This window comes from Phascolarctos cinereus, unplaced genomic scaffold (assembly GCF_003287225.1).
Source record: "Phascolarctos cinereus isolate Bilbo 61053 unplaced genomic scaffold, phaCin_HiC Scaffold_4;HRSCAF=312, whole genome shotgun sequence".
Classification (NCBI taxonomy): Eukaryota; Metazoa; Chordata; class Mammalia; order Diprotodontia; family Phascolarctidae; genus Phascolarctos; species Phascolarctos cinereus.
The window spans coordinates 268,146,473-268,172,466 of record NW_027555847.1 but is presented as its reverse complement, the minus strand read 5'-3'; the positions used below and the strand labels follow the sequence as shown (position 1 = coordinate 268,172,466).

At 40.2% G+C, this 25,994-nt stretch overlaps 1 protein-coding gene across 3 annotated transcripts in view; it reads left to right on the top strand.

Annotated features, from left to right (window-relative positions):
* The window catches only part of EPB41L4B (erythrocyte membrane protein band 4.1 like 4B), a 247,130-nt gene that overhangs the window by 215,710 nt on the left and 5,426 nt on the right, over positions 1-25,994 (top strand). The window contains exons 20-25 of one of the 3 annotated variants that reach the window (XM_021004571.2): positions 33-143; positions 3,865-4,012; positions 4,891-4,968; positions 16,548-16,664; positions 18,111-18,179; positions 21,124-21,266. In XM_021004571.2, the coding sequence (XP_020860230.1) occupies positions 33-143; positions 3,865-4,012; positions 4,891-4,968; positions 16,548-16,664; positions 18,111-18,179; positions 21,124-21,266 (666 nt within the window). The remainder of the gene's footprint in view (positions 1-32; positions 144-3,864; positions 4,013-4,890; positions 4,969-16,547; positions 16,665-18,110; positions 18,180-21,123; positions 21,267-25,994) is intronic. The other 2 variants (XM_078153049.1, XM_021004573.2) reach the window with 2 other exon arrangements.

Here is a 25,994-nt window from a genome sequence, read left to right as displayed (position 1 = left end):
ACATTACCATATGCTTCTTTTTCTCTCTCCAGAAGCCCTGTTCCTTCTATAAAAGTAGAAGCTACTGAACCCGCTACAGAAAAGCAAGAGAAGCAAGAAATCAAGCCCCCACGAGTGAGAAAATTAACAAGACAATACAGTTTGTGAGTTCTACACTGCAAGTTTTGGTGTATGGGGTAAGGGGGAAAAGAGGGAAGAAGAAAATGAAGGAAGAAGACCTTTGATTTCCTTGGAGCAGACTCCTTTTTTACTAATGCAATGCTGATTGGTTCCTATTCTGCCATTTACAGCCTTAGAGAGTTGCCTGGGCTCTGAGGCACTAAGGGATTAAGTGACTTGTCCAGAGTCACACATCCAGGCAGAATTTTAACCAAGATCTTCCTGAATCCAAGGCCATCTCTCTATGTACTTTGTCCCACTGATTCTCAGAAACAGCATACCAGTTCCAGAGAGATTTCATAGCCAACTGTGAAGCTTTGTTGGTCCATCAGAGACAGGGACTGGACCTGTCATTTTGGTGGCATGGGGAGTTCTTGTATGAGGAAATTTGGTTCACTAATGCAGGTTGGCACTTGATCTGAAACTCAGAGTTATAGCCTAATTTTCAGGCACAAAAATATACAGAATGTATAGCCTCCTTCCAAAACATGTAGTGCTTTGCATTCTGGGTATTTTTATGTCAGCAAAACATGTCTCCATGGTCTTTGGGAGTTGCCTAGAGAGCAATGAGAGGTTTAGTGACCTGACCAGCATCACATAATAATTTGTGTAAGAGACAGAACTTGAAACCAAGTCTTTCTGGATCGAAGGCCAGGTCTCTAGCCACTATTCCATATTGTCTCTCATGGATATATTACAGTGATAAAAATTAAGAGAACAATATGCATATATAATAGCTGTTTCCATTTTCTTTCTCCTCTTCTCCCCATCTCCATAAAAAGTTCCTATGTTGCTAAAAGGGTAATATCTTCCCCTACTAAATGAGGTGAGGAGGAGAGGGAACTTTCATTAGTTAGGCTTTTAGGTCATATTTTAAAAGATTTAAGATTGTATCAGAATGAGTCGTTCCTCCATTGTTTCAAGCTTCGGTCCCTCCATCTTTTCTATACTGTTCTTATCCATATCTTTACATGAATTCTCTATAGAGGATGACAAATTAAGTGAGAGTTTAAGGTAACTTCTTTACTTTTTTCCATGTAATTTTTTTCTAGAGTAACTTCCTGAAGCCATCTGTAGGCTAACCCTTAAGGAAGAGACATAGTTATTACCAGAGAGTAACTCAAAGATGCTGGAAAACCTCCTCTGTTCTTATAATGTTCTATGCATACTTATGCAGGACCAGGCCAGCTAACTCTTGTTCTTCACTTTCACAACATAAATAACTTTTATAATACATTAAAGCTGCCCCCTACAATAGTCAGAGCTGGTATGTTAGAAGGGATGATGGGTAATCATGAGCTACGAGTGCAGGGCTAGATTCTCCAAACTTCCCCAGAAACAGTACAACAGTTCCAGGAATACTTCATAGCCAGATAGGCAAGGTCAGAAATAAGGACATTTGGTCTTCATAGATTGTAATCCTATGTCTGACCCTTCTGTATATATTCCAAAGGGAAGTTGTATTCTGGGTATGGTTCCGTTTTCCTCAGGATAAATGTGTGCTTTTTTTTTTTTTTGCTTTTTTGGTGAGGCATTTGGGGTTAAGTGACTTGCTCAAGGTCACACAGCTAGTAAGTGTCAAGTGTCTGAGGCTGGATTTGAGCTAGCGTCCTCTTGACTCCAAGGCCAGAGCTCTGTCTACCTAGCTGCCCCAATATATGCATTTTTCAAGGACTATCTACACATAACCTTGCTATTATTCGTGAGTGCTGAGTTTGCACACCTACATAATAGGTGACCCTGACCTCTTGAAGCTTATATGCTAAAAAAAAAAAAAGGAGTTTAAAAAATTTGTTGTTTTTTTAATTGTATTTTCTGGTGGGAAGAGAAGTTATTCTGGGGTAAGTTGGAAGACCACATCACAGTTAATCAGATAAAATCCCACCTATTTAAGAACAATGGCAAATTTTGAATGGGAAGAGAACATCGGGTGGTCAAGATGACTGTGCCCCAGATGCTAGGAAAGCCTAGCTGTAAGTCCCAAAGCTGTAAGAAGTGCCAACAGAAGGAATGGGGAGGATTAAATGTCCTGCAGTGATTCAAAATGGCTGATCTAGAGCTTTCAGGCAGCTTGGTGAAACTTGGTTTAGACTTCTTAAGAAAGCCTGACTGCAAGGAGTCTGAATATTTGTAGCTTTGAATCGCTTGGACTAAGTCGCATTTTCAAAATGATCTGTAAATCTATAAAGGAAAAGGGGGCAAACCGAGCAGAATCGAAAGCAAATGAGGGAGTAGCAGATCATAAAATAAAATACAGAAGGTTTGGCATGGCATCAGAAAGGATAACATTGTAAACTAGAGTCCCAGGTTTAACAGGCCAGCAAAACTCCACGAACTATTTTTTTCCTTAAAAAAAGTTTTATTATAGCCTTTTGTTTTTACATTTCTTAATGCTCCCCTCCCCCCATACCCTCAATCCCAACCCAGTACCCTTCCATGAACTATTTCTACACACACACACACACACACACACACACACACACACACACACACACGCACTGTATCTACCACGTTGGTTATGGTAAAAGTAATAAAGAATATGAGGGAAGGGGATTCAAATGGTGTTAGATGGCTTTTATTTACTGAGGGTTTAAAATGATTGAAACATTTGGTTCCCTAATGATAGAAACTGCCCTGTCTCTATCAAGAACATGAAACTGTTTTTTTAATTTTTTAAATGTTTATTTAAGTACCTGAGTAAAGGAAAATTAGTGACTGTTAGTGAAGAGGGGAGACACAAAGGGGTGTAATGAGCCTGAAAAAAAATATTGGCTCTTCAAGAATCAACATGTTGGTGATTCTTCTTTTCAGGGGAATCTAAGGAAACTGGTCTATGGGAAAACTGTTTAGTTGAGAAATCCTGCAATCTTACATAATGAGTCTCTTCAAAGGTCTATCCTATTCCCATAATATTTTGGGAGCAGAGTGGCTCATACAGAGCAGCATCAGCATTGAAAAGCCAGGATGACCAAACAGAAGACAAAATGCAGAGAAGGAAGAATCCTCCCCCCACCCCGACAATGAGAACCTCTCTCAAATGAGGGAAGCTTTTTGTTTTCTTTACCTTAAAGCCTCATGAGTGTTTGATGGACTTCCGAAAAGGGCCCTCACACTTACAAAACAATCACTATTTCTTGTCTCAGACTGTTTTTTGCTGTCCAGATTTGGGCTACATGGAGTAACAAACTTCAGCGAATTGCGTTTGCTAACAGAATTGAGTTAGGTTCATTGTTCTGAATATATAGCCATTCTGGGGAAAAATGCACACACGCAATACACACATGTGCATGCACACACACTCAGGGCCATCAGTGTGTAGCTAAACAATTTTCAGTCTTTGTTCAAGGGATCTAATATATCTTCATTCTTGACAAACATATTTAAAAGGACACAGATGCAGCTCTAAAAATGATTGAAAACAAATTAGCAATTATTAGGGAATTATATGCAATGGAAAATATCAAACTAAATTTAAGCCAGCATGCAAAATGCAAAAAAAAAAAAAAGCTAATTTTGTTTCCCTCTAGGAAATAATTTGTAGCAAATAGCTTTTTAAAAAAATTATTTGGAAACAAAATTATAAGCCGCTTGGTCAATATTAAGGGAACAAAATAACTAGGTCAGTCCCTGTGAAGACATCCTTCTTGAATCACCTTCCTTTGGAAACCCCTTTGTTGTAATGAGCAGAGCTTCATGTACTTTCAGTAACCACAGTGATGAAGATGACCTTCCTCCAGCCCTGGCTGCCGCCATGGCGACAACAGCATCAGGACCACCAGGATCTCCAGCATCCCAGAAAATCAGCACACCTCAGAAGTCGGAAGGGCAAAACCACCTATCCCCCTGTGCAAAGGTGCAGTACAAGAAGGGAAAGGGATGTAGAAAGGGCTGCCTATGCTGAATCATGCTGTAAATGTACAGCACATATAGATAGGAGGTGGAAGACATATCATTCTGCTCCATTTTAATTCAACACGAACAATGTAGAGAACAACGTAGCTAAAGCTTACACAAAAAGCAGCACTACACCTGGCTTGTAATCTTTCACTTTTATTCCATGAATTTTAGCCACTTCCATGCTTTGGCTCACATGCATAACCTAACTACTTCTCTAAGATCTATGGCTTTTTGTTAACCAGATATAATTAAGGTCAAACCTTAGAATCATAGCATCTTAAAACTGGAAAGGATTGGACCATCCCCAACCTCCATTACAGAAGAGAAAATGGAGGCCAAGAGAAGTTATTTTCCAAATGTCACAAAGCTAGCTTGTAATAGAAATGAGACTAGAACCCAAGTCTCCAAAATTGACAATCCTGCATTCTTTAAAATTATGCCCTCGAGAAATAATAACTAACATTATTGCTTTAAGGTTTGCAAAGAGTTTTACAAATAGTATCTCATTTTATCCTAAAAAAAACTTTGGGAAGTAGGTCCTATTATGATCCCTATTTTACAGATGAGGAAACTGAGGCAGACAACAGTTAGGTGGCAGCAATACACAGCTAATAAGTGTCTGAGGCAATAACTACATTGACTGAAAGCATGAGCTACATTTTCTGACCTTCGCAAATAGTATAGACCGTATTGGCTAGTCCTGTTTCCCAACACTAGTGTTATAAAGGGGAAAAAATGTGGAATATAACTGTAGTTTTCTCATTAAGTATAGTATATGTTATACTTTAAAATGCTGGGCCCATGTTGACCTGGAAACGTTTTCTGCCTTTTTAGAGTCCCTCTGACACAGGAGATGTGTTTACCTTGGGGCCAGGTGACCTTTTGATGGATTTCACAGAAGCTACACCAATGGTAAATTTTAGGGTTTGCTTTTTAAAGTAAGATTCTTTTTAAAGAAATTTCTACAAATGAGAATAGCTACAAACCATGGGACACATATTGGTTCATTGTAAATCATGATATACCTCTTGGGAAGGTTAATTCAATGCTGTATTCAACATACAATCAATGATATGAGTTGAAATCCTTCATTCCAATAAATTCCTGGGACTGCATTTTTCCTTCAGGTTTTGGTTTATATGACATACACTTTCAGTGTTTCTGTACCCTTATCCTTGAAAGGAGCTATTCTGGGTCTTGTTAGATTTTACATATTTGAGTTATGACTACAGTATTTTTCACAGCAGGTTCACTTGTTAAGCCATTCTTTGTCAGTCTCGTCCCTGCTTGTGTTGCAGCTTTTCGGCTTCATGTGTCTGTGAGATGACCTAATTCTATATAAGACCCCTCTCTCTGGCTGCTGCATGCCAGGTGTCCATCTGCTGCTGTACTTTCCCAGCAGTCAACCTCGTTACTCCCCTGCTTCAAATGCTCATCTAGTGATTCTTTCTTGCTTTTCAGCCAGCCCACTCAGGTCCTGCTTCCACACCTTCCTGCTCTCTACCCTTTGTACACATTCATCAGAGGGAGGAAAGTAGTTTGACTCTACCGACTATAGCTTTGTTGCAGGGTTCTTGCAATTTGATAAATAGAGAACAAATATGACCTTGGCATCCAATATTTTACTAATATTCCTTGATACACAAGTCTCATAATTCTGGATCAATGGCTCTGCAATCTTCTTCTGCTCAATTTATCTCCTACTCATATACAGGACCTGAAATTAGTGAAGATTCAAAATCAAGTGTAAATAAAAGTAACTGTTATTCCCCCATAAGGTTTTCCTTTTATTAAATTAGTATTTTTTTAAATTATTGACAAATTTTCAAAACCCAAAGTAGATGTCCACTAACTTATTAACACATTGCCATATCACGTAGCTAACCATTGACCATAGGCCATTTAGAGAAGGTCTTATCACCTATGAGAAAATGTGTCTAGACTTGACACAGATTTGGGCTAGTCTCTCTACAGGTAAAATGAGGTCACACTTCTGTAAACTGGTGAATAAATATATGTTAGGGCCCTACCAAATGCAAACTTTTTTTCTAGGTGCTGAGAGATACAAAAGAAAGGGAGGGCACGTGGTCCCTGCCCTGAAAAGCTTGTAACCTGGTTGGATAGGGAAACATCTCCACAGAATAGTATGAATAATAATAGTGTGTGTGGAATACCCAAAATGATGCAGAGTAAGTCAATAATCAAAATGGGACAGAGAAAGCTTTTTTAGAGATGCAAGCTTGTAGTCGTGTTAAAGAAAGTACAAGTTGGAGTAAGATTAGGGATGAAAGAAAGGGAATCCAAGGGGACCTGAATAATAGAGCCTAAAATAAAATCAGAAATAAAGGCATGTAGGGAAGAATGAGCAAGTTGTGTGTGTGGCACAGCAGATTCCCGTGGCTAAAATGGATGGGGCCCTTTTTTTGAAGTACTCAAATATCAAGCTTGACAATAGAGGGCTCAGTGGGGCAGGTTTGGTTCTTTAAAGGTAGGCTGAGTACTTTGATGATTCTTTTAAGATGAGAATAACACAATTCCTTTCACAACTGGAGGGAGATGATTTGGGCAACGGTGTGCAAAATGGACTCGTGGAGGGTAGACTGTAGGAAGAGATATAGGTTAAGAGGCTATTGCTATAATTAAAGCTCAAAGCTATAAAATTTCTAGTTGGAAGGGATTTTCGAGGTCATATAGAGAAGCAAATGGAGAACCTGTACAAATCAAGAGGTGAATCTAAGACACACCAAAGTTGTGAGCCCACTGAACGTGAGGCATTGATGTGATGGTGTGCTCCATCAACCAACATTTATTAAGCACTTAATGTATGTGGAGGGCTGTGCTAAGTGAAGGACAAAGTCCACCTTTTACCTCTTTTCTCCTGGATCTCCCAGTTTAGGAGAGGAATAAAAGATGAACACTAAAAATAATCACTAAGTATTTATTAAGCACCTATCGGTCACTGAAGGAGGCCTTAGAGAGACAAATACCATGGAGGAAATTATTCTTCCTTGCAAGAAGCTTACTTCCTAATGAGGAGACAGCAAAGATATAAGCATATGTATATGTAGTAGAAGAAGAATAAATACAGATAAATACAAAGTGGTTCCACACAGAATCATTTGGAAGGGAAGGCAGTAATGTTTGAGGGAATCATGAAAGTCTTCATGTACAAGTTGGGGCTTGCTCAGCATCTTGAAGGAAGAGGGGTACTCCATGAGGTGGAAGTGAAAGGACTAGGTTACAGGCGTGGAGGTGGAAGGTGAAGTGTTGGGTGTAAGGAACAGAGAGAAAGGCAATTTGGCTTGGTTGCAGAATGCAAGAAGGGGAATAATACCTAAAGAGGCTAGAAAGATGGGTTGTTAAGGGCATTAGAAACAAAAAAGAGGAGTTCTTGTTTGACTCTAGAGGGAATAGGGAGACAGTGGAGTTGATTGAGCAGGGGAGTGACGTGCTAAGATAACTATAATATACATTTTTACATGGTAAATGCATCAGAGAATTGTCTGTAAAAGTGATATGTGAAGTGCAAGGGGGGAAGGTGGTGTAGTAGATAAAGCTCTGACCCTGGAGGCAGGAAGACCTGGGTTCAGATTTGGCCTGAGATACTTCCTAGTTGTGTGACCCTTAAGTCACTTAACAAGGCAAGTCACTTAACCTCTGTTTGCCTCAGTTTCTTCATGAATAAAATATGGATAATAATAGCACCTATCCCCCAGGGTTGTTTTGAGGATCAAATGAGGCAGTATTTGTGAAGTGCTTAGCCCAGTGCGTGGCACATGGTAGCTGCTATGTAAGTGTTAGCTATCAACATCATCATCATCATCATCATCATCATCATTACTATTATCATTATTATTATTACTGGAGGATCAGGGAGTGCTAGGTGAGGAGGAATCATTTGATAAGAGTTTTTAAGGGTGGGTAAGAATTTAATAAGTAAAGCCAATAAGAGAGGAAAAGTTTGAGACAAGCATAGAGGTCAGGGAATATGACACTTTGCCTGGAGTGAAAAGTATGGGGAGAGGACTAATGTGAAGTAAGACTGCAAAAAGGAGGGTGGCACCACATCGTGGAAAATTGGAATGCCCTGCCGAGGAGATTACATTTTACTCCATAAGCAAAATGAAGCCCCTGAAGATTTTTGTTAATGTTGGGCTTAACACTGACAACCTGTTCAGCGTCAAAGGTTGGGATAAAATGAGGCACTCTCAAGGCATAAAACAGTTAATAAATGGAGGTTTGAATTACAATGTTTTGTTGAGTTGTGTTCTACTATTCGTGACCTCATTTGGGGTTTTCTTGGCAAAGATACTGGAGTGGTTTGCCATTTCCTTCTCCAGCTCATTTTACCAGATGAGGAACTCTGGCAAACAGGGTTAAGTGGCTCACCCAAGGTCACACAACTAGTATGCATCTGAGGTCAGATTTGCATTCAGGTCTTCTTGACTCCAGGCCCAGCGTTCTATCGGCCACACTGCCTAACTGCCCCAAAAGGGAGCTTTGCTTTGCCCTGAGTTTCTCTGGATTCTCTTGTCTCCATATGGAAACTTGTCTGGTCACAAGGCAGGGCATGGTGACTCATGTAACCTTCAGAAATCCACTGGACCATCCTTCCCCCTCCTTTCAAGATCTATATTGTATAGGCCTCTTGGTGTCAGAGGTCAAACTTATCTGTCTTTGGGGCTAGATCTGTGAAAGGGATCTATCTAGGTATGTATGGGAGAGCAGAGTTTTGAAATGAGCAGTTTATCTATGAGCTCAGAGCTTTCATGAAACAATGGAAACAAACAAATACGGGGTCATTCTTAGGAACTGAGGTCAATAATGTACAAGGAGCCCCAGGGGCATTGGTGCTATTTATTTGTTTTTTAAACAAAAACAAGAATATAAAGAAATATAGAACAGATAAATAATAGATTTCCCTTATGCTAATACTGTACAAGATTTTTCTTACTAAAATCATACAAGTACCTAAGCATATATGTGAATAGGGAATTCATTTGGCACAATACTTAGTGGAGAATTATCTACTTTTAATCATTTTCAACTAAGTAGGTCTCTAAGAAAAGTCATTTGTTTCATTCCCTTATACTTTGGATTTGTCTAGTTTAACAGAAAACAAAGAAATAGCTCTTTAATAAAGCACAGGGGCTTTTAGGGTTTGTTTTGTTTTTGCTGGGGGTAGGAGAAGTCAAGGGTATGGCTTACTGTGCATCTAGGTGGCACCATGGGTACAGTGCTGGACCTGGAAAAAGGAAGTTGTCGTTGAGTCATTTCAGTTGTATCTGACTCTTCATGACTCCAGCTGGGGTTTTCTTGGCAAACAGGTTGGAGTGGCTTTCCATTTCCTTCTCCAGCTCATTTTGCAGATGAGGAAACTGAGGCAAACAGGGTTAAGTGACTTGCCCAGGTTCATAGCTAGGAAGTGTCTGAGGCTGGATTTGAACTCAGGAAGATGAATTTTTCTAACTCCAGCCTCAGCATCCTATCCATTGACCTCAGACAATTATTAGCTTGTGACCCTGGACAAGTCATTTAACCTCTGTATGCCTCACTTTCCTCATCTGTAAAATGGGGGTAGCTAGTAGTTACTTCTCAGAGTTGTTGTGAGGATAAAATATTTGTAAAGTGTGATATAAATTCTAGCCATTATTATTACATTTATATTTTATGATATGCTTTTATATAATACCTTTATAACAAGAGAAAAATACAGCTCTGAACCAAAAATAAAATTACACACACACACACACACACACACACCACACACACACACCCCAGCAGCAGCAGCTGTTAAAAGTTAGGATAATGGATGTGTTGTGTTTTAACAAATACCCTTGTCCAGGTTTTTGCTGAGGAAGGTGTTATATTTCCTGACGTTCCTTCTAGGAATTGCCAAAAGCCCACCTACCAGCTGGGAGGGAGCTCCTTCTTTGATTCCTTGCCCAGGCTACTACAGCTCTTTTATCAGCGTGGCACAGGAAAAAGAGAGTTGATTCAAAGGACCTTGGTTCAAATCCCAGCTCTACCATTTACCACCTGGGTAACCTTGGGTAAATCTCTGAACCTCTCTGGGTCTCAGGTTTCTTCATCTTTAGATGAGGATATTGGACTAAGTGACCTCTAAAGTTTGGCTCAGCTCCGAATCTCTTCTCCTCTCTAGCCTATCCCAGCACAGAGATGCTATCTCCAGGCTTAGGGTTTAGGGACTCCTTCCATAGCCAAACTAGATTGAGTACAAGGGGACTCAAGCAACCCTTTGGGATGCCTGACGTGATGACACAGGAGGTTCCCCAGATCAACTGAAGGGCCTAAAGTGTTAAAAAACTAGAACTTTTGAAGAAACACCAAAGAGAATAAAAACAAAGACTCTCTTTTGACTTTCACTGCCACTACCCAAGAACTTTAAAGATAATCAAGGCAGGCTAGGTGGTGCATTAGATAGAGCACTGGGCCTAGAGTCAGGAAGCCTGAAGTTCAAATATGACCTCAGACTTCTTAGCTATGTAACCTTGAGCAAATCACTTAACCTCTCTCTTAGTTTCCTCAACTCTAAAATGGGGATCATAATAGGACCTACCTCTCAGGGTTGTTGTAAGGCTCAAATGAGATAATATGTGTAAAGCAGTTAGCATTATGCCTGACCCTCATAGGCATTTAATAAATGTTTGCTTTTTTCCTTCCTGTGCCTCAGTTTCCCCATCTGTACAATGGGGGTGGTAATAATAGCAGCTACTTCCCAGGGTTGTTTGGCAAATAAAATGAGTTAATATTTGTAAAGCACTTTGAAAATCTTAAAGCACCATATGAACAGTAGTCATTATAATTTCCTCTACAAAGTTAGAAACACAATCCTATCTTTTCATTATCTCTAGGGTCCCTCCTTGTTTTTAAAAAACCATCTGAAAAATCACACCTAGTAGTATGGCCTTAGAGTCAAGAAGCCTTGAATTCCTGCATTTACCATTTACCGATTGGATAACCTTTACGGGAAAGTGGACAGGAGGGGGCAGGAAAGGAACAAGGTTGTGATCATGGAACCGTCACAGAATTAAGCATAGATTCCTTTTGGCTAGACAGATGTGTGTGGGATACACCCTGAATGGTGCAGATTACAACTCATTCACACTTTTGTATCCTATTCAATTCTTTTCCAAGTTCACCCACAAACCCTCCGTAGAGGATCTACCCAACATGCTGGAGACCTTCCTCAAGTCTCCTAACATTCCATGGATCACATTATTCAGTTTTCTATCTATTATTCTTTGATCTACATGACTAGCCCCTATCTACTTATGAACATCTATAGCCTAGATAATGTTTTTATGCCCCTGCTTAATGTGGGTGAGACAACAATAAAATTAAGCAGATTCAGAACTAGTTGAATGGTTGGACCCAAAGTATAGTCATTGGGCACTGAGATGGCACAGTGGTTGGAGCACTGGGTATGGAGTTAGGAAGACCTGAGTTCAAATCTGGCCTCAGACATTTATTGGCTGTGTGATCCTGGGCAAGTCACCTAACCTTGTTTGCCTCTGTTTTCTCATCTGTAAAATGAACTAGAGAAGGAAATGGCAAACCCACCAAACAGGGTCACAAAGAGTCAGACACAACTGAAAAATGACGAAACAATGATTTGGGAAGAAGGACACTAGTGTTGCAGAAGATGATACTTGAGCTGTGTCTTAATGGAAGAGGAAGACTCTTTGAGGGGAAGATAAGAATGGAGTATATTCCAGGCAGGGAGGAAGATGATGAGAGATGGAGTATCATGAGAGGACAGAATGAAGGCCTGTTTGACTGGATCACAGAATGTGGGAGGGGGAGTAATGTCCAAGGAAACTGGGAAGGCATGATGGGACCAGATTGTTAAGGGCTTTAAAGGCAATGTAGGTTTTCTTCTAGAGGCCATAGGAAGCCACTGGTATTGGTTGAGTAAGATAGTCACATGGTTAGATCAGCTCATAAGGAAACATTACTTTGGCACAAGGGTCCAGTTCCTATGAGACTCCATTGTAGGAACTAGGGATATTTAGCCTGGAGAAGAGAAGACTTGGAGGGAGTGGGGCATGACAGCTATCTTCTTCAAACATTTGAAGGATTGTCCCATGGAAGAAGAATTAGATTTGTTCTATTGGTGACCAGAGGGCAAAACTAGAAACAGCGGGGGGAGGTTGGAAAAAGAGTAAATTTAGATTTGATAGGAGACAGAACTTCCTATAAAACTATCCAGAAGTGGAATGAGGAATTTCAGGAGGTAGCTGTTTCCTCCTCATTGGAAGTCTTCCAGCTAAAGCTGAACGATCACTGATTTGTTGTTGGGGATGTTGTAAATGGCCTATGAGATGCATTCCAGCTCTGTGATTCTGTGACTTTACTCTGGAATGGCCTCAAGATAAAACCAAAACCAACATCAAATACAACACATTTACAGTGGGAAGAGAACATTGTTGCGGATGGAGGAGGAAAAATGAAAAGATTCGAGTATTTTAGCCTAGCAAATCAATATAATCATGAAAAGTTCTACATAATGGAGTTCTTCATTTCCCCAAAGGGAAGAAAAAAAGAAGAAAAAAATAGGACAAATACAACCTGAGGGATACAGGTAGCTCAAAACATGTTTAAGGTTGTGTGAAAAATCCTCCAAAAATATTTGACATTAAGAGGTCTGGGCCTTAAAAGCTATTTTAAAGTATGTGATTTCCCTGAAAAGTTTACTCTGAAGTTAGCCCCAGATAATCTGGCCCATTGTGTGAGCATTGAATTCATCCCATCTGACCAAATTCCTGAAGGAATGAAGACAGCTTAATAAATCATTTTACTCAGTCTGATTAAAAAAAAATTTTTTTTTTTTGCAGTAGCGTTTCAAAGACAGGGGGAGAATAGCCATAGGGATGAAGGATTTGATTGATTCTTCAGAGTTCCAGAGGGTAGAACTAGGGCCAGTGGGGTGGAAATCACAGTGAGGCAGAGAGTGAAGGAAGAACTTAACAATTAAAGTTGTTCAACAATAATACAGGATGTCTCATTGGGTAATGATTTTCCCTTCAAAGTAAATGCTGAAAGAAAGCAAGGATGGTTCCCGGGATATTGTTGAAGAGATGCCTCCATTGGGTGGGAGGTTGGATTAGGGGACCTCTACCGTTCTTTTGAACTCCAAGATTCGGCTTTCAAGTATTTGAAAGACTATCATGGGGAAAGAAGTCAAAAAGAGATGATTTAGACTTGATGTCAGAGGGGGAAAAAATCTGCTTAACAATTAGAGCATTCTCAAATAAGAATGGGGTGCTTTGGGATGCAGTGGGTCCTCCTTCTTTGGGGACCTTTCAGAATAGGCTATACAATTACTCTATTGTATATGTTGTAGTGGGGATTCTTTTGGACATGGATTGGACTGGATATTGGGTATGGATCAATGAGGTCCTTTCCAATTCTGAAATTCTCTGATTCTGTGACGCTAGGAAGATGATACCCTCCTGGGAAATTATTTCAGCTTGTGATGTAAGCAATACTATAAGCTGTTTTTTAAAAAATCAGTCTGTTTCTACTTTACTTATTGGGCAGTGAGGAATCACTAAACCTTTTTGAGTAAGAGGGCTGACATGATCTGATTACTGAGGCAGCCATGTGAATGGTGGGTCAGAGAGATGAAAGACTGGAAAGCCAGTTAAGAGGCTATTAAAATAAGTCGGGCAAGAAGCTATGAGGACCTGAACTAAGAGCTTTGCAATGGCAGTGGATGAGAGGGATGGATGTGAGAGAGATTGTTAAAATAGAATCCACAGGATTTTACAGACTTGAGGAGAATGAGAGAGAGAAGAAATCCAATGTGACACTGAAGTTCTGAACCTGGGAAGGTGGGTGATGGTAGGAATAACAGAAATAACAAAGTTAGGAGGAGGTTTTGAGGGCAAGGGGAGTTGTGCTGTTTTGCTGGTCAGACACTCAGGTAGAGTCAATTGGAGATAAAGGCCTGGCTGATGTGTCTAAAGGGCATTCTTCCTGGCTGGAATGCAATCAGGCCTCATCACATTATCTTGATGGGCTCACTAGCAAATATATCGTAAGTTCTCATAACTGGTTATGGATATGGCCCCAAGGCCAAACAATAAAATGAGAAACTACGGCATGGAGCCAGAGCTGCTGACTGTATTTTTTCCACCTCCCAGGAACTTCATCTTTTGTGAGGCTCTCTCCTGAATGTTATCTGGAGGGTCCCGCTACTGAATCTCCCTTTCTTTGAGGCAGAGGGGGATTAGAGAGCACTCCCTGCTCAGTCATAGGAGGGGGTGCTACGGCCCCTTTGGAAGCAAAGGTTGGAGGAGAGCCAAGCAAACTCCCCTCCTTCACCTCCTCTTACCCCCTGTCTTTCCTCCTCGAGAGAGGGCCTATCTTCATTCAGGCTCTCTCTGCTGCCCAGGTTGTAGATCTGTCAAAGTAACTCAACTTAGAACATGTGAAAAACATGGGACGGCAAATAGCCAGCACACTCAAAGGGATGGTGTTAAAGATTCATCTGTTTCCAAATTAAAACAAAAAAAAATATGAATTACTATTAAAAATGGAGTCAGAAAGACCTATCTTCCTGAGTTCAAATCTAGCTTCAGATACTTCCTAGCTGTGTGACCCTGGGCTAGCCACTTTACCCTATTTGCCTCAGTTTCCTCATCTGTAAAATGAGCTGGAGAAGGAAATGGCAAACTACTCAAGTATCTTTGCCAAGAAAACCTCAAATGGGATCATAAAGAGACACAGCTAAAACAATTGAATAACAACAAAAATAAAACTTTGAAAAGCCAGGGCCTACGGTCTAAAGCAGGGGTTCTTAATCTTTTCAGTGTCATCGACCCCTTTGGCAGTCAGGTCAAACCTATAGACCCCTTCTCCGAATAATGTTTTTTTTAAATATATAAAATAATATATAGAGGGTTATATAAGAAACCAATTATATTGAAATAAAAATGTAATATTTTCCCCCATCCAAGTTTACACATACCCTAAAATCTATCCATGGACCCCTTGGGGATTTGTGGACCGTAGGTTAAGAACCTGTGATGTAAAGGAATAATGAACAGTCTGAATACTCTACAGGGAAATAGAAAAAGATCTTAAAATGTGCTTGGATAGTGATGAATGTGAATTCTGACAGGAGGCCAGAACAATTCTGTTCTCTACAGCAAGACCAATATAGCTGCAAAAATGATCTTTCTAGTACACAGGTCTGACCACATTACCACCTGGCTCAAAAATCCCTCTGTGGCTCCCTATTACCCATAGGAGACCTTTCAAGCCACCCTTTGTTCTGTTCTCCACACACAATCTATTCCAGATAAGTTGGGCTACTATCTGTTCTCCTGCTTCTCTGCTCTCATATTCCCCATGCTTGGAATGTATTTGTGCCTCATCTCTGCCTGCTGGAATCCTCTTTCTTCCAGGTCCACCTCAGGCACCACCTCCTCCGTGAAGCCTTCTCTGATTCCCCCCAGATGAGAGTGTTTTCTCCCTCTTTGAATTTTTCCAGAGCACTTTGTCTGTACCTCTCCTTTGGCCCTATTCCATTCTGCTTTATATCATTTATTTGTGTGTGTTGTATCCCACCCAAAACCCCTCCTCCCGGTAGACAAAATATAGAGGGCAGGGCCTGTGGGGCTTTTATCTTTGTAGCCCCAATACTTAACACAGTGCCTTACACATAGTCAGTGCCTACTAAATATCTGAATTGTACTGAATACTGAAAAACATCTTTATCTAGAATCAATGATTCAAATTTAAAACGAAAACTAGTATTGGAATTTGAGTTACTATCACAATATCAGAGTACTTATTATCTGTTCATTCTGCTCCTCAAATATTCCTTGGCTTTTGTTATATGCATGGCACTGTCTTGGGTCCTGGGACAAGAAATATAGGGAATCAGAAAAGGCATGGATGGCCCTTCTCTCAACCAAGTTATAGTTTCAAGGTGGAGAACAAAAAAATGCAAACGCACAGATTTTTCTTTCAAGGAGATTCAAAAGACCTAAATGCAGAAAACAAGCGAAAGTGACAATTTAGAACTAAGCCATAGTCTTTTAACACAAACCTTACACACATACGCTCCAAGATACATCCAAGTTTGGGTGTGGGAAGGAGCTAGGGTTATTGGTCTGTCATCTTATTAATAGAGAAGAAGAAATTGTGTTTTGGAGAGAAGGAGAAGAGTGTAAGAGAAATGAGGGAGGAGGAAAACCAGTGGGAGGGAGGGACGAGAAGCCAGCTGGAGGGGCAAGAAACAAGTTGGGAGAGGAGAGGGAGCGGGGGAGCCCCAGAGTGTCCAACACGCGAGTGGTGTAAAGTTGATGGATGCTTCTTGCGCTTTACCTCCTTCCTCCCCTTCTTTCCTTCCATCCTCTCTTCCTTTCTTTCTTCCCTCTCTCCCCTTTTCCACTTTCCCCTTCTTTCCTCTCCTCTCATTTCTTCCTCCTCCTCTTCTCTCCTCTCCTTATGAGCAGGCAGAGTCCTCCAGTGCCATAAATCCTGCACACTCTCGTTGCTATCCTCAAATTTCTATTCAAATGAAAGAAGAGAAAAATGAAGCATGCATGGGCCCTCCAATCAAAACAAGGCTGGTAGGTATAGCTATGCAGAAGCCCATCAGCCTTGAGAGCGTCCTGCAAAGGCGACCACTGGAAGGATAAGAATGCTCACAGTTCTATAGACGTGAGCCATACCTTAGGTGCCACAGCTTATATTCACTTCAAACATGGAAGAATAGTTTCTTGTTAAGTTATCAGTCATGTTGAGCAATTATCATAGGTGTGTTTCCAAGAGAGGACCCCTCCCCCTACCACGTTCTCATCAGGTGGAGGGGAATGTTTCTCCCTGCTTTATAAACCTTCCTTATATTTCATATATATAAATCCATATATCTCATGCTATCGGTATAGCAAAGTATGGTGGTGGGTTGAGGATCACAACAATACCTTGCTTTTCACAGAAATATTGGCCTTAGTGAAATCTGTTGGACCATTAGACACTTGTCACAAGCGGGCATCAGCAGACTTTGGAAGCCCCTTCCCTCCTGTCTGCACCAAGTCTGCTGCAGGGATGTCCTGGTTGGTGTGAGTTTAGCTGGTAAAGTACAAAAGCAGAGTGAAGGTGAACTTTTTGGTGCAAAGAGGATTTGGAAAGAGGGGACAACCAAGGAGCCTCTATTGAGGCCATCTTGGGACTCCTTCAAAAGAGACTATAATCCCTGGGTTAGCTCCAGAACTAGCCCACCCCCTTAGGAATTTCATGATTTTGGGGACTGGCCTACCTACAATATCTGGGCCTACCCCAACCCTGACTCACCCCTAGAATGATATGAGGGCTACCTGAACCACTCTAATGTTCTTAAATATAGATTAGCATACATTAGGCAACTATGGTTTGAATGCTCTGGCTGCAGATTTTGCCTCCAATCCAAAGGTTACCCCATTGCCCATAGTTTATCTATAGGAAGGGCATTTGAGGGTATACAAGGCACTTCAATGCCCTCCCCAGGGATGGCACTGGGGCTACCAGGCACCTGAACTGACTCACTGCATTCAGTAGTGAGCAAAATCCAAGTAGTAGCTTTTTCCTCATTATCTACCCCAACTCTTGAGTAAGCATTTTCAACAACAAATGTGACCCTCTTACGTAGAGAGCCCTGTGTTGCCGCTGGGACCCAGCATGCCTGGTAATCCCTGTGACAATGAAGAAAACCCTGATGAGGGGTATTCTCTGTGATGAGATTGAAAGTCAGCTCTCCGTTGGGTAAGCATATATACTAATCAAGGTATTGTTATCATGATTGCACAATAGTCTGATTGCATGGATGAAGCCACCTAGTTAGCTCTTAGATACCTTTGTTCTTTGAGTCTCTAACTATGTTTTAAGGTTTTACTTTTATATTTTTTCACTATCATGGACTGATTCAATTTTACATTCTAAAACATAGTGCGATAGATTGAAATACTTGATTTCACCTTTAGTTTTGTGCTATGAAAATAACATCCTTCTCTCTATCTCTCTTTTTTTTTTTTTTGAAGATAAAGACTTTCCCTGCTGATACATCTAATCCATTTTTGGATCCTTTCACAACAGCACCACAGCTAATTGTAAGTAGAAACTGGAACAGAAAATGTTTTTTCAAAACATTATCCCCAAATCAGAATGCTTCTCTTCTACTCCAAAAATAGAATATCAGAAAATGATGCCAAATGTCTCTATAAAACACAAACCAGATATAGGAAGAGCAATTGACTTGTCAGAAAACCTGCACTTAAGTTCAGGCTCCATCAGTTAGTGATTGTGTGACCATGGGTGGGTCATGTGAGCTAACCCTTTTATCTTACAGATGAGGAAACAGAGGCTCAGACAGCTCAAGTCACTTGCTCAAGGTAACATAGGTAATACTAGGTAGCAGAGCCTGGATTCAAAGCCAGGGGTTTCCCATCCTGCATTCATGGGAGAGGTGCAAGCAGGCAAACTTAGGAAAAATTTTGTGATAGAGCTAGCAAAAGGTGGAATGAGCTGTGTTGGGAAGTAGTGGGTTACTCCTCATTAGAGTGCTTTAAGCAAAAGCCAAATATCCACTCAGCTGATCTCATCATATTCCTTTGGCCAAACCAATGCTCTCACTTTAAGATCATTCCTCTAGAGTATGTGATTTCGCAGAACCACGGCATCTCAGGAGTTGAAGGAGCCTTACCTGCTGTACCTGGACAGAAATCCATTGTATGACATACATAACAAACAAAATTTGCCTGCCAGGTGGAGTGAGCTGCACTAAGGCCTCCTGGTCTTGGAGTCAGGAAGACATGAATTCAAATCCTACTTCAGATACTTACTAGCTGTGTGACCCCGGGCAAGTTGCCTAACCTCTGTTTGCCTAGAGAGTACAGTTTCCTCATCTGTAAATTGGGGATGATAATGGCACTACTTGAATTTTCTTATCTATAAAATGGGCATGATAATGACACCAACCTCAATATACACTTCCCCCCATGAATGTAGGGTGGGAAACCCTTGAGGTGGTTTGCAGGGAAACCTTACATTCGAGACCATGTTATCCTCTGTAATTTGTGGGAGGTGCACTTAGAGGGAGTTGTTCACTTTAAGTAGCCACATCTGTTCCAAAGCAGCTGCTGTGAGGATCAAATGTGATCACACATGTAAAGCATGTGGCAAAACTGAATGTGCCATGTAAACATTAGGCAGTACTGTTACTTCAAGGTGGTGCAGTAGTTAGAGTGCTGGGCCTGGATCCAAGAAGACTCATCTTCCCCAGTTCAAATCCAGCCTCAGACACTTAATAGCTGTGTGATCTTGGGCAAGTCACTTAGCCCTGCTTGCTTCAATACTCAATAAGCCACAATAGGTGTCATAGGACTCGGTTTCAAATCCAAGTCTTGCCACTTGCTACCTGTATGAACTTGGGCAGGTCACTTAACTGTTACATAATTTAAAGCTGGGTTTCACTTTCCTTATCTGTAAAATGAGGGAGTTATATTTCTAAGGTATGAAGTCTAAAATCTATAATCCATTGAATTCATCCAGAATGGACTGGATGATTCCTTTGACTTCCTCCCCCATATTGTTAACCAGCCATTGGCTTGTCTCTTTTGGATCTAAAGTCATTGTTATTCGGTTGTTTCAGCTGTGTCTGACTCTTTGTGACCCCATTTGGGGCATTCTTGACAAAGATCTTGGGGTGGTTTGCCACTTCTTTCTCCAGCTCGTTTTACAGATGAGGAAACTGAGGCAAACAGGCTTACATGACTTGCCCAGCTAGTAAGTGTCTGAGGCTGGATTTGCACTCAGGTCTTCCTGACTCCAGGCCCAACACTCTATCTACTGTGCCACCTAGCTGCCCACTGGTAACTATGTTTTAGATTATGAATTTATGTGGCAACTTATTCTCTCTAAGTCCAATTTCCACAAATTATGGAGGATAACATTGTCTGCATGTTTGACTTCCCTGCAAACCATCTCAGGGGTTTCCCATCCTGTATTCATGAAAGAAGTATTTAGTCAACCTTCCTGAAACCACTGTTGTTACTCTGCCCCAAGGCTCAGGCTTCTTTATAAATAGAGCTAAGGCCTAAGGACTTGATGACTGCGCATTTTCTGGTTAGTTCCTCAGTCTGCTAAAGTATTGTGTCTCTCCTGGTGGGCCATCCTATATTCAGAATGCAATTAATTTTGTACAAAGTCTTGTGCTAGGGATTACGGGGATACAGTGGTGAATAAAACATGTTCCCTGCCCTCACAGAATTTACAATCCACTAGGAGAAAGAATTACAATGATAACAAAAGGAAGAATGTGAGAAGTATATTCACATGCATTAAGAGAAGTATAAATAAAATGAAATAGTTCAGAAGATGGAAAGATTATTTCTGGCTGGGGTGTCAGGGAAGGCTTCATCGAGGAGGTGACCTATTTAAACCATGGGTCTGCTTTTGCTTTTTTGGGTTAGAGAGAACAAGAGCTTGGGCCTAAGTTAATTGAGCCAGTCAGAAGATTGAGATGAAAAGTTTGAGACACAGGCAAATCATTCAGGCTTAGACTAATGTGTTGAGATCTGAAACCCTACTTTAATCTGCCAGTAGAGGGAGTAAATGGGGACAAAGTATCAACCAATAGTTAGACACACATGGACAGTCAAAATTGGAGGTCTAGAGCTCAGGAGAAAGGCTGTGGCCAGATATATACAAGAGCAAGAGAGGTGACAGTTGAAGTCAGAGAGTGGTTCATAACCAAATAAGGCATAGAGAGGATCCCAGAAAATAAAATTTGCATCACATAAAATTTATCAGTTTTGTAGAAACAAAACAGTTCAAAGGAAAAGATGAACAGGTAACGGGGGAGGGGGGGAACAATCTTTCCAGCCAAGTTTCTGATATCCCATATATACAAGGATCTGATTCAAGTTAATAAAAACAAGATTTTCCAGTAGACAAATGGTCAAAAGATATGTTATTCTAAGTTCTTATGAAGAAGCTCACAAGGTGAAAATTGTAGACAAAAGATAAATTTCCTCTTTTCTCTTTTATTCTTAGGCAGACTTTGGAGAAAGCAAATTACAGTGTAATGCTGGGCAGTCATCCCCATTGACTCCAAAAGCCACTATGAGACCTTTGACAGAAACAGTCTCAACAGTGCAAACGTTATTTGCCCGAAAGCCTATTTCTCTGCCAGACAGGTATTTCAATCAATCAATAAACATTTATTAATCACCCACTATGTTCCAGGGACTATGCTAAGTGCTGGATATGTATGTCTATATAAAGTGTAACACTTCTATATGGAGTTAATCAAGATAGATATTTATATTAAAAAAAAACCAAACTTCTGAAATTTTAGTTACTGAAGTCAAATTGAATTGTTTCAGCCTCTTATATTTAGATTATTTCTCTAAGGGTTTGTACATGCAATTTAATTCACTGCTACCAGAAAAGTCAAGCTTTCTCTCCCTTCTGTTTTAGCCGAGAAACCAGAGAAGATTGCTCAGTGCAGCCAGTTTGGCTTTTTAAAACCAAAATTGTGTGTGTGTGTGTGTGTGTGTGTATGTGTGTGTAACATACATGTATATGTTTAAAAGTAACATATGAAAGTTATACAAGGCTCCATAAAAAAAGAAAAAAAAAGATAACAATTGAAACAAGAATAAAAGAAATGTAATCCCTAGGCTGAAACACTGGAACTCCTCCTCAAGCTGGTGATGAGCCACTCCATACTTACTTAGCTAGCCTGTTCCTTGGATAACAGGCACAGCTGGTCCCAGGGCCTTCCTGAAAGCCTTTCAGAGCTTTTGTTCCAGTGATGTAACCTTTAAGATTTTTGGATCACCTCCATATCACAGTGGGTACTGGAGTAGGATTTTTGCATCATTATAACAAATGACTAAAAAAAAACCCAACAACTTTAAACACTTAGAAATTAACTTAGACATAAAACCACACTGACAGAAATAAAGATGTAAATAACTGGAGGGAAATTTACTATTCATCATTTGGTGGGATCAATATAATAAAAATGACTATTTAATACAATATCAATAAACATACCAATGGGTTTCTTCATAGAACTAGATAAGATATTAATGAAATTTATATAGAAAAATAGACAAGAATATCAAAAGTTAGAGGGTGAAAAAGTAAATGAAGGTGGGTTTCCCCTTCCAGACTTTAACATGTATTATAGTAATTCTCATCAAAATATCTGGTACTTGACAAAAAAAAAAAGACATTTAAACAGACCATAGGGCTGGAATTGATCTTAGAGGTAATTTTTCAGATGCAGAAACAGCAACGCAGAGAGGTTAACTGATTTGCCCTGGGTCATATAGCTAATAGTCAGCTAAGCCTTATAGTAGATATAGTGATCGACCTGGAGTCAAGAAGACCTGAGTTCAAATCCTCTCTCAGACATTTACTAGTAAAGTGACCCTGGACAAGTTACTTAGCCTTAGGCTCCTCATCTTTAAAATGGGCATGATAATAGCATATACCTCACAGAGTTGTTGTCAGGATCAAATGAAATAACACATATTAAGTGCTTTGTGAACTTCAGGCACTATGTAAATGCTAGCTATGGTTATTATGTCAGGGCAAGATTTGAACCTGTGTCTTCCCAGCTGCAGCTTTGGTACTCTACCCTGCCTTCATACCAACCTGCCAGTGGAATAGAATAAAAATCTTCAAGTTAGAGAACTACATACAAAAGACTGGTGTTTGATAAACCAATAGATAATGACAACTGGGGGAAGGATTTGTTAATTATTAAGTGGTTAAAAATAAAAAGAAATTTAGATTCTCATCCCATATGACAAATTAAATTACAGATGGATCAAAGAGTTAAAAATAAGAAAGCAGGTTATTATGAAGTTATAATAAAGAAAGATAACATAATTTTCTCAGCTGTGTAGGGCAAGAAAATTTTCAAGTTTTAAATAAATCAATATATCATCATGGAGTGGAAGGGATGCCAGCCGGGTTCTCAAATGTTACATAAGCGGAATGCAAGCTCTGACAGGTTCTAACCTGCTGGAAAGGCAGCTGTGTCTGCTTTCTGAGGATCAGCCTACCTGAGTATAGGAAAGGATCATCACTAGTAGCCTGGCCACTTAAGAATGCATTCTTTAGCCATAGCAACCCCTGAGACAAAGAAACAAATACAAAATGGCCCTCAGTCCTGTCTCCTTCCTGTTTCTGCAGAGTGACTGGAAAAGGGAATTGAGGGGCCCAAGGATCAGTTTTCATGGACACTAACATAGCTATTGGTTTGCTAAACCTGATGTTATTTTCAATACGTGGCAGAATGGAAGAACTGAATTATGTCCATCTTGACTTTTTCACTATTAATGAAATTAGGAGACAGAAAAAAAAAAGTTGACGTTAAATGGAAGGATGCCTCATTATTTCTCCTTCGAGAGGCAAATAAAGGAGTTAACAGATTTGGTTTTATTGTGTATCCCATGGCAACCAGGAATGTCCTATCATAAGCTATTCATTTATCTCGTATTTATTTCAGTATTTGCAAAAAAAGATCACTGTAAAAATAATTGAAGCTCCTACGCTAACATAATTTGTAGAAGATGAGCACGGAGAAAAATTGTAGGAAGAAATTGATGAAACCTTTCAAATTAAATCTAATTTTGGTATTCAGTAACTTCAATGCAAAGGTTGTATATTGGAGAATGGTGATCGATATTTTGGAAACTGTGGTTCAGGAATTAAAAATGAAAGGGACCAAAGGTGTATAGACTACCTAGAAGCCTCTTACATATATATGTATGTGTATACACTTTCTTCTGTAAAAGAATGAATAAGGCTTGGACATGGCAAATATCACTTAACTTCTCTTCTCCGAGAAAGACTGGAAATAACTCATTATGGAAGTGGGAGTCACTACCAAATCTGCTCAAAGCTACACCCAAACTAAAGGAAATAATAAAAATGAGAAAAATATACAGTGTGCAATTAAAAAGCCCCAACCTGACTTATTAAGAAACTGTTAATAGGGGGCAGAGCCAAGATGGCAGAGTGAAAACAGTGACTTGCTTGAGCTGTCCCCCAAACCCCTCCAAATACTCATAAAAAATGGCTCTAAACAAATTCTGAAGCAGCAGAACCCACAAAAAGACAGAGTGAAACAAATTTCCAGCCCAAGACAACCTGGATGATTGTTCAGAAAGGTGTATCGCGCTGGGCGCACAGGCCACAGCGAACCTGGAGCAGACCTCAGAGGAGTGAATCGCAGGCAGCTGTGGAGATTTCCAGACTCCTCAATCCAGGAATGCCAAAGACTTACAAGGTCACTGGGAAAAGTCTGTTTCTGCATGCTCTGAGGAAACGGGGTCTCAGCTCCATTCCCCAAGAGCATGGTCCTGGGAGGGGCAGCTGCTTCCCGAGCTTCTGGCCCACAGACTGAGGGGGAATCCAGTGGCTGATCAGACAGGGACTGCAGGGATCTCTTTGCCAGTGCTGAGGCAGGAATCTCTTGCTTTGCCCGGTGCTGGGGTTGAGGAGGAACACTGGTGGTGGAGCTTGTGGTGGCTGTAGAGAAACCCTCCTCACAGTTACAGGACAGAAAGGTACTTGTGTCACAGGCCAGGAAAGGAGTAAACACCTGCCCCTTATCATACCACCTTGAAGAACTGAAAATTTACAGGTCCTACAAGTATCTCTGAAAACAGCTGTACAAACCCCGAAGCTTGGGACAGTACATTCTCCACATTGGAAGCAGACTCTTACCTTAACAAAGAGTTTAAAACTCAAGTAATTGGCTGGGATCATGAGCAAGCAGCAAAAAGAGTCAGACTATATTATCTTACTTTGGTGAAAAGAAGATCAAAATATACAACCAGAAGAAGACAACAAAGTCAAAGCTCCTACATCCAAAGCCTCCAAGAAAAATATGAATCAGTCCCAGGCCTTGGAAGAGCTCAAAAGGGATTTTGAGAAGCAAGTAAGGGAAGTAGAAAAACTGGAAGAGAAATGAGAGTGATGCAAGAAAATCATGAAAAACAAGTCAACAGCTTGCTAAAGGAGACCCAAAAAAATACTGAAGCAGCCTAACCCAAATGGCAAAAGAGGTCCAAAAAGCCAATGAGGAAAAAATGCCCTAAAAAGAAAAATTGGCCAAATGGAAAAGGAAGTCCAAAAGCTTACTGAAGAAAATACTTCCTTAAAAATTAGAATAGAGCAATTGGAATAGTGACTTTATGAGAAATCAAGACACTGTAAAACAAATCCAAAAGAATGAAAAATTAGAAAACAATGTGAAATATCTCATTGGAAAAACAACTGACCTGGAAAATAGATCCAGGAGAGAGAATTTAAAAATTATTGGACTATCTGAAAGCCATGATCAAAAAAAGAGCCTAGACATCATCTTTCAAGAAATTATCAAGGAAAACTGCCCTGATATATTAGAACCAGAGGGCAAAATAGAAATTGAAAGAATCCACAGATCTCCTCCTGAAAGAGATCCCCAAAGGAAAACTCCTAGGAATATATAGCCAAATTCCAGAGTTCCCAGGTCAAGGAGAAAATATTACAAGCTGCCAGAAGGAAACATTCAAGTACTGTGGAAACACAATCAGGATAACACAAGATTTAGCAGCTTCTACATTAAAGGACCACAGGGCATGGAATACAATATTCCGGAGGGCAAAGGAGATAGGACTACAACCAAGAATCACCTACCCAGCAAAACTGAGTATAATCCTTCAGGGGAAAAAATGGTCATTCAGTGAGAGGACTTTCAAGCATTCTGATGAAAAGACCAGAGCTGAATAGAAAATTTGACTTTCAAATACAGGACTCAAGTGGAACATGAAGAGGTAAACAGGAAAGAGAAATCATAAGAGACTTATTAAGATTGAACTGTTTACATTCCTGCATGGAAAGATGATATTTATAACTCA